The sequence below is a fragment of the Abrus precatorius genome, unplaced genomic scaffold, assembly GCF_003935025.1.
Source record: "Abrus precatorius isolate BTA unplaced genomic scaffold, Abrus_2018 Scaffold0, whole genome shotgun sequence".
Classification (NCBI taxonomy): Eukaryota; Viridiplantae; Streptophyta; class Magnoliopsida; order Fabales; family Fabaceae; genus Abrus; species Abrus precatorius.
In genome coordinates, this window is record NW_020874290.1 from 4,315,595 (window position 1) to 4,324,643 (window position 9,049).

Genomic DNA, 9,049 nt, shown 5'->3' on the forward strand with positions numbered 1-9,049 from the left:
AGGAGGACTAATATTGTTGACATGTGTAGCTTATGGGGACTAAGTGATCGAACTTTTGAATTGTAACAAACTATTATTTCTAATTAAGGGATCACTTTTATTCAATTCCATATCACACTGCTAAAAGGAAAAACAAAAACATGTACACCTGATCTTCCATATTCCTATATAAGATAATGTACATCTCGATGTGATACAGAATGTATGTAGTCTTTTTAATCTCCTCTTCACCTTTGGAAGTAAAGGAATTATAATCTAGCGTGTACAAGATGCAAGCACATATTTCTTTTTCATCCAGCATTCTGCATGATGTGTTCATGTATACTATGTAACTGCTGCACTATACAAAGTAATAAGCTAATTAAGAACAAATTAGAGGGGAAAAATAACAGCATTAGCACTCGTAGTCACGTGAATCTCAATATTATGGTCACAACAGTTTTGAAGGCTACCAAGAAAAGGTAGCAGCCGGGGTTGTGACTGGAATGTAACTGCAATATGATTGTGTATGCCTTTCATGATTCTTCAGCAAATATTCTAAATATGAAGTCACGAAACCGCCTAGAATATTGCCTAGGATCAACTGCTGATATTGAGGTTGGGTCATACTGAATTGACTTGTAAGCATGCTCAAGCTTCTTGCTGATGTCATAGTCTTGAAGTATATCTATGATGCCGAAAAACAAAACCACCTCATAGAACTGTCCTATTGGTTGTCCTACAAGTTGTAATTCACAGCCAATTTTTCTCAATGTTCTTTCAACCCTTGCTGGCATATTCACACCCAATTTGATGCTCGCCCATCTATAGAAACAGAATATATAGATGTATTATCCTACAGGGCATAACTAAAGTTATATTGGTTATGCATAGCTAAAGTCCGAAATTTATGATGCAAAATATATACACGCACATTAATAATTTAGATTTTTACCATGTTCTTTTAATTTGTTTAATCTCAATTAAATATTTGTTATGAGGATGTCAACATTGAAACAGAAAAGAATTTTATTGGCAGACAAGAAAAAAACAAGCATATATTTCGGAAAACAAAAATTTTACCTTACTGATTCAAATAATATTCAGATTGAACACTGAATGATGTAATAGCGATTATTTAATTACTTTGAGAGCATCACTAGATACAACCAAGAACCAACTAATGTACTGATGTGTACAAAAACAAAAAGACAAAATACTGATTAATAAGTACTTCTAACTGTTAATGGTGATCATAAGACGCATTTTGGGACATAACTTGTTTAGGCTTCAACCATTATTTCCTATGAAATGCTCAGGGGTAATGAATCTTGACATATTACAGAAAGACTTGTTCTCGATAACTAACTAATAATCTTTATTTATTAATATCAAGACAATCTAGCTACTATAGTTGTATTACATCGTTGTATTAAGATTTCAAAAAGACGTGTGACCTGGAAGGATCTAGAAGAAGTTGATCCATGTCTGCTCTTGAAATACGGGGACTTTCTTCACTCTCTGAATCACCTGAGATTGAAAAGCCAAAATATATTTCTAGAGTTTCCACTTAAGAATATAAGTAAAATTATGATGGGGTTGTAGAGTGCTTGATGTAAGGATAAGAAAAGTACCAGCTGGAGTGTTAGATCCTGAAGGAATAAGATCCCCATTTTCTGATATATCTTTGAAATGAATACCAACCAACAGACTGTAGTCCATGATTCCCTCTTGTTCTAGAAGCTCACAGTCCCTATCTATTTGCCTGAGACAACAAACATATGGTGATATAAGAATCCAACTTAACAAGCGAAACAGCAAAATGGTGAGCAACTCTGACACAATTTAATCTTCTGAAATCTTCGTCACCTGCAAAATTCCTGAAACCAAGATTTCTGTAGCCGAAATATAAAATTTAGATCTAGATCTTTAAGGATGGTCGTTTCACAAATCTCCGACTCAGGCTTAATTGTTATTCTGCCAAGTGAAGAACCTTTCAAATCAAAGCGTCTGTGAATGGTATACTCGGAACAAAAGAGGTTTCCCATTATGATAAATCGAACCTACAAACAAAAAAACATAACATAAAGATTATAACCCTTACCCTATTACTAATTAATATTTCATAGAGCTATTATAAATACTATAGTCAGTCGTATGATCCTATAACGATTAACAATAATACATGTCAAATGCTTTAAAATTCAGAACAGTACCCACCCTATGATATGCATTATACATTATATAAGGTAAACTTTCATGATGTTAAGGATTGGGTGGGGTACTCGTACACATTTTAATATATTGATCTTGCTGATAAAAGAAATTCAAAATAGTACTATAACTAGCTTTTTGCTATAATCCTGTAAACATGTATACCTTTTTCTGAGCTGGTCCGGTTAGCTTCACACAATGCAAGCCGTAAAACTTTGTCACTAGAGCATTTTCAAATGCTCGAAAATGATTATAATATGCCGGAAGCATTCTTAAGAGAGCCTACAATATAAATTCAGGATTGTCAAATTAGTAAGAATGTGCCTTCATTTCAAAGAAATTTCAAGTGGGGGCAAGATACACTACACTCACTTTTGCCTCAGCTTTTTTCATTGTCTTAATCATGTAACGGTCATCATTGGTCAAGTAGAAGAAGCTGCCACTTTTTCCCGGAGACGAAAGTTCTCGAAGGGCATCATTTCCACATATAGATATCATGTAATCAGCTGCATCCACCTTGAATAGCTTCCTGAGTGTTCTAAAGGCAGAGTTTGATAGAAAAAGTTGATTAGACATTACTTACATAAAAATAGTATTACCAATTTACCCTTGTTTAATGTTGTATGATGATAATAAAATGTTATGGTAACTCATGGGAAAAATTGAGGGTTTAAATAAATTTTTTGTCTCTGTAAATGACACCAATTTTTAATCTGGTCCTTGTATGAACAAAGTCTGTACATTCATCCCTTATATGAAAAATTATTTTTGCTTTGGTCCATAGTCCTACAGGTTAAACGAAATTTCAACATGGCATCACGGTTCCTATTCTCCTGAGCTTCCGTCGTGAGCCCTTATTATTGGACCACTATCTATGCACGTATATTAAGCTTAGACTATAGAATCTTTGCTTCTCGAGTGTTGGTAAAAATTGCTGCTTGCGTTGCGGGAGATGCCCGCTGGCCCGACCTACTTGCCAATTGAAAGAACAGCTCATTAGCTAGTACGAGGCTTATTTGGAGTTGTACCAAAAATCATGTCTTTCGAACTGAACGGAACGTCCATCTCCAAAATGAAGTTATTTAATGCTCCAAAAATTGTAATGCTCACATTCAACATCTTGACAATTTGTGGCTTAACTAACCCTTCAGCCGTCCACATTGAGTTTTCACCTTCAACACTCAAGTACTATTGGGTGGTGATGTTAATGCATGCTTGTGAGAATTTAATGCATGCTGATTTCCTCATTCAAGATTGCCTCACAAACCAACAATTTGATATCATCCTTTTTGCTATTACTTCGTTAAGTAAGAGAGAGAGAGAGAGTATTTTTTCAGTGTCAAATTCTGCAATCCAATATAAAAGAGTTTCAAATTTTGGCGTTAGAATTAAGGATGGTAGACGATTTGCTATATGGGTTATGGATGTTAGCTAAATCTAAAAGGGAGAAAGGGATTTGGTGAGGTTCATGATTGACAATGATGAAAGGAGATAGGACGATCTGAAGGTATTTGGTATGGGTTTCAAGGAAAGAGAATTTGAAAATGTGCAAGAAGAAATGACCATTGTACAGTAGGCCTTGACTGTGTATGAAGTGTGAAGTTGGAATTACTTTTGGCACATATGACTCTGATTGATGGTATTATAATGTCCCTTCGTAGCAGGGACATAAATGAAAATGACATTTTTTTGTATATGGAGAACTTTACAAACTTTTTTTACCGCAAGAAATGTATTTAACAAAAAAATGAGGTATGTCATTGACCTAGAGTCTTAATATTAAAAGGGGTCTGCTCATTAAAGAATATCTAGTATATGACAATATTGAAAAAATACATAATATCGATGACAATTAATTATGTTATTTTATTTAAGTTATTTTAGTAAAATAGTCACTCTTTACCAATTCCTTTTCTTATTATTTAAAAGATAAACAATTATTTTCTTTAAAAAAGTTGTAGCCAAACTTGCACCATGTATCAATAAGGCTTACCTAAAAACTACAGGGCAATAGTCCTTCCATTTGAACTCACTTGATGGATGTGGTGGAGTATATTTGGATCCTTCAGGTGGAAATCTTGTCCACACTTTCTCCTTAGAGTCAAAAGCCGAAGGCTTCAAATCAAGGGATGCTGAGGGGGCTGGTCTTCCAACAGAATGCCTATCCAACAACCCAGAAATTTTATTGGGTTACAAATGTTACGTGCAAGGCAAGACGTAAAAATTAAGAAACCAAACTAATGCCATGGCTGTTTCAAATAATAATAATAATAATAATAATAATATTTGCATCTATTACCGTATATTAACTGCGAAAGTGAACTATAATGTCAAGTTTTTTGTGTAAAAGTGAAGTTTCTTGATTCGTGTATTTGTTTCAAACCACTATAAAAAATAAACCCATTATAATAAATAAATAATAAGATTGCTAATATAGTATAGATAGAATGAAATGTAGGTTGGATAGCAATAATTCTCAATAAATAGAAGAAAAATAAAAAATAAAATAAAATAAATTTCATACTATCTATATTTTACATTAGTTATTTTTAAATCATTAATTTCTCCAAAGTTGTTGTAAATTTATTTAAATTTATTGAAGAAATTTGATTTATTTTATTTTATCATAAACACCTATCTATAACTTTATCTATGTTGAGATGTATTCTTTATTCCAAATCCTAAATTAAAGCATAACCTGATTCCTAGCTGCAAATTGAGCATGAGCTCATAATTTTTGTGTCCTTTGCATATGGTCTCCCCCTGCCTCTTGGATTTCCTTGGCAATTTCAAAGTTTGAAGTTTTGGAATAGAACCATCAATACTTGCTAGAAAGTCTTCATCCAAAGCACCCCCTTTTGTTGTAGTTTTATTACCACTGAAATCACCCTCCCCACCACCCCATAATTGCATTCTATCGCTTGGCTTCTCCAACCCTACGCTTACCCTCCCATCTACTGACATTCTCCTAGGCTTACCACTATCCCCTCCTTTGGTAGACCTCCACACTGCAAGCCTCTTCTGTGATGGCAAAATGGAAACCTTCTCCCCTGGACAAATTGCATACTCATTCAAAGTATTAAAAATTTCATGAGGATCCCATTCAAGATGGCCCTCTTGTGGTGGCCCAGCTGGATAGTATGTTCCACTTTGATCTCTCGGATCCTTACTCCAATTCCCCACATAAAAACTTCCATCAACCCATTTGAAAGTTCCATTCCCCTTAGGAAAACCATCTTCCCAATATCCATCATACATATCCCCGTTACCCCAAACAAAGGAACCCTTACCCCAAATAGTCCCATTCTTCCATTCCCCAACATAATAGCTCCCATTCTTCCATTGATACCTCCCTTGCCCATCCTGCAACCCCCTTCTCCATTCACCCTCATACTTATCCCCATTGGCAAAATTCTTGACACCATGACCGTGTTTCAAATTCATGACCCACTGTCCCTTATAAGTGTCCCCATTGGAGGCTACGTATGTGCCTGTCCCATCCATGTAACCATTCTTAAATTCCCCTTCATAAGTTGGCCCGTTAGGCCAAGTGAACCTTCCCTTTCCCATTGTTTTCCCTTTGAACCATTCTCCAACATATATACACCCATCAGTCCACAAATATTTGCCCTTCCCATGTGGGAAATTATCTGCCCATTCTCCCTTATAGTAATCCCCATTGGAGAGAACCCTCTCTGCATGGTACAGTTCACATACCTCGCTGCCATTTTGCCCATCCTTGTGCTCTTCTTCATCTGCATTGGCAACATACGTTGACCCAAATATACTGTTCGCACGCTTCTTCGCAACTGCCTGTGTCTTTCTCACTGTGGCCTCCCATGCCTTCATAACACTGCTGTCTTTACCAATCATTGTGCTTAATTCTCCTTGTTTGGTTTTTTTCTTTTAACATTTGCAAATTCATGCATATCCACAAGAAGAAAATGAAAAATATTGCATCAAAGATGCATCGGTGTAAGGGCAATATGAAATTTTAACCATGGCTTTCTGGGTTAGAGATCCTTCTTTCTGCTGAACCCAAGACCAAACATTAAAATTTTCTTTATCTCATGCTTCCAAAGTTTCTGGTGTCATTTGGATATTAGAGGCTTAGAGCAATTGCACAATGAGACAACTATCCCAAGCAAAGTTGGCTGGAGGACCCATTCCTAATTTGGTGAAATTTGTTACCCAAATCAATTCCTTTAGGAATTATTGTGATATTCTTGAACCGAAACCGTGAAAAATTCATTAGAGGTGCAGCTTTTTCTCCCATGTTTGAATTGTTTTCCGTGAGAAAGAATCGTTCACCTCCTACAACCAATAAGAACCGCGACATGGGACATGTGCTAAATCAAGGGGTTTGTTTACTATTCTTATGTTAAAAAACCAATTTTTTTCATTGTGTTTTTGTTTACTGCAAGCAGTTCACTCTGTTTAAATTATTAATACATCTTTTTATGATAATAAATAAAGTTGAAACAATTATTAGTACATTTTATTCTAAGCCTAAAGCAAGAAATATAAATGATTGTAAAAATTTTGAAATTCCTTATTTTAAAGATAAATTAAAACTAAATTAATTATTTATATTAATTTGACTATTCAACATATTGAAATTTTGTAAAAAATTTTTGTTTATGTTTAAATAAATGATTCTACAATTTCTAATATATATTTTTTTATATTAAACAAGGACAAAAAAACTCAACAAAACAACAACTCAAAGTACAATTCTAAAATGCTAAACACCATCAGCATCTATGCTCAAGAAAGAGAAGAGGGAAGAAGATGGAATGGTAAAATCAGTACACGGAGATAGTTCATTAAAGTCAATTTTAGCTACTAGATCAGCACAGTTAGTTTTTCTATAAACATGCATAATTCTAATAAATCTAATAGATTCAAGTAGATCTCTAATTCTTCCCATAAAAAACTACAAAGGATGAGCAAGAGTAGTAGCCTCTTTGCTCTTTGAAATCTCTGATAATCCAAACATTGTAAATATGATAATTGACCACCAATTAAACACGTAAGAGAAAGTTTGAAAGCTCAACTATTTATATTTAATTTTATATAATAACTTTAGAAGATAATATTATATTTATGTTTTTGCTATTTATTGTAATTTTGCACTTAATGTATTTTTAAAATGCTTTATATTAGTTATAAAAAAGGATAAAATTATTATTTTTTTATGTATTTTAGTTAATTAAACTACAAATATAAGGAACAAATATAGAAATTTAAGTACCTTACAAGTTAGAGATAAGTAATTTTTTCAAATACATGATAATTAATATTACAGTACCTAATGTATTAGAAAAAAAAAATTCCAAGTACTTTCTTTGGTCTAAAATAAGGTTTTACACGTACAACAGTTCAAATACAAGAAGTCTAAATGTTTTACGTTATAACTTGTGGATTATATATATTTGAATATACTTACTTATTATTTTATGTATTTATAATAAGTTTTATGAAATTTATAATTATTAATATTTGGAGGTATAAAGTCACTTATATACGTTGCACATACTCATTATTTTAAGTATTTATAATAGAATTTATTTGTATTAAAATTTAAAATATTTAGAGTCACTTCGATATATAAATAATAAATCTATATATTTTGTTATATATTTATAACAAAATTTATAACTATTAAAATTTAGAATTAAAATAAATAAATGTTACCTCAATATAAAATATAAAATCCGTCAACCCACTCTCAGCTAGAATAAGATTTAGATATAACACTTCACAAGCCAAAGGACAATAAAGGTCATCTAAGGTAAGTTCTCCTTACTTGGAATGTTTTTTCTTAGATTGAAATCCTCGTGAGTTACAAAGAGAGAAATAACACTCAAGGGCTCACATCTCCTTACTAATACAAAATAGAAACCTTTGAGAAGAGAAATTCAAGAAGTAAGGAGTAGACTCGAAGAACCAAGTCCTAGGAACTCACCTAGATCCGCAATTTATAGTTGTTCTCACTTGGATTAGGAAGAATTTTGGCTTCAGGAAGGTTTTCTGTGAGGGAATGTGAGAGAACAAAGAGAAAATGGGAAGGGAAGACTGTCTGGTGAAAAATGAATGTTTTTCTGCACTAAGGTCCCTTAAATACCCTTCCAGGTCTACGCACTCTCACTTGAGTGAGCCTCTCTTTTGTAGTATAGAACTCAACCTAGGTTGATTCACAGAGACACATCTGCAATTAAATTCAATTTTAAGTTTTCTTTTTAGAAGAATGAAAGTAAGGTTTTGGGGGTTTGAAAACTGCAAATTAATTAAATTAAATTCTGAAAAAATTAAAATTGAGTAAAAATAAATTAAAAAACATCAATCAATAGAATACCAAATGCGTGTTATCTAATTATCACAATATCTAAAGATTTGAATCCGAATTTGAATGTTTACCCAATGCAATTATTAATTCAATCGAATAACCTAATTGAACTAGATCACGAATTAAATTAAATTAGCATTTAACCTAACTTAAATTAATTATCAAATTAGAATATCAATTGAATCCTAATTTGAATTCTAACCACAAAAAAGTTAATCACAATTGTAATATACAAATTTGATATTAGAGAAAAAGGGAACAAACTTGGAGCAATTTAGCCCAAAACTCAAATTGGATGTACAACGTTTGGATTTCGCAAATTGAATGCGAGGTTTAGTCTTCTATTGAAGCACTTAACCCATGCGAGAATGACAAGAGAACGAGAGAATTCGAGAGAAAGTAAAAATAAGGATTCTTATTTTAGTCAAATCATAGAAACTCAAAGTGTCTAATCCCACACCTAATTCAGAACCTTATTAGTCTATTTATAGGTGTAAATTAAGTTGC

The 9,049-nt window shown here is 32.9% G+C and overlaps 1 protein-coding gene across 1 annotated transcript; it reads right to left on the reverse strand.

The window, feature by feature from the left end:
- Nucleotides 1–515: 515 nt before the first annotated feature.
- On the reverse strand, nt 516–6,066 carry LOC113852507 (phosphatidylinositol 4-phosphate 5-kinase 4). The gene is made up of 8 exons (XM_027482807.1): nt 4,892–6,066; nt 4,187–4,354; nt 2,566–2,731; nt 2,359–2,475; nt 1,849–2,042; nt 1,614–1,744; nt 1,437–1,509; nt 516–804 (listed from the first exon to the last, which is right to left on the reverse strand). The coding sequence occupies exons 1-8, from the start codon at nt 6,064–6,066 to the stop codon at nt 516–518; spliced, it is 2,313 nt and encodes a 770-aa protein (XP_027338608.1).
- Between the last annotated feature and the right edge of the window lie 2,983 nt (nt 6,067–9,049).

Excerpts from the sequence above, each read along its gene's own strand:
- LOC113852507 (XM_027482807.1), bottom strand. The coding sequence starts at position 6,066 with ATGATTGGTAAAGACAGCAGTGTTATGAAGGCATGGGAGGCCACAGTG. Across the intron at positions 2,043-2,358 it reads CCGGACCAGCTCAGAAAAAG|GTTCGATTTATCATAATGGG; the intron begins GTATACATGTTT and ends TTTTGTTTGTAG. Across the intron at positions 805-1,436 it reads CTTCTTCTAGATCCTTCCAG|ATGGGCGAGCATCAAATTGG; the intron begins GTCACACGTCTT and ends CTGTTTCTATAG.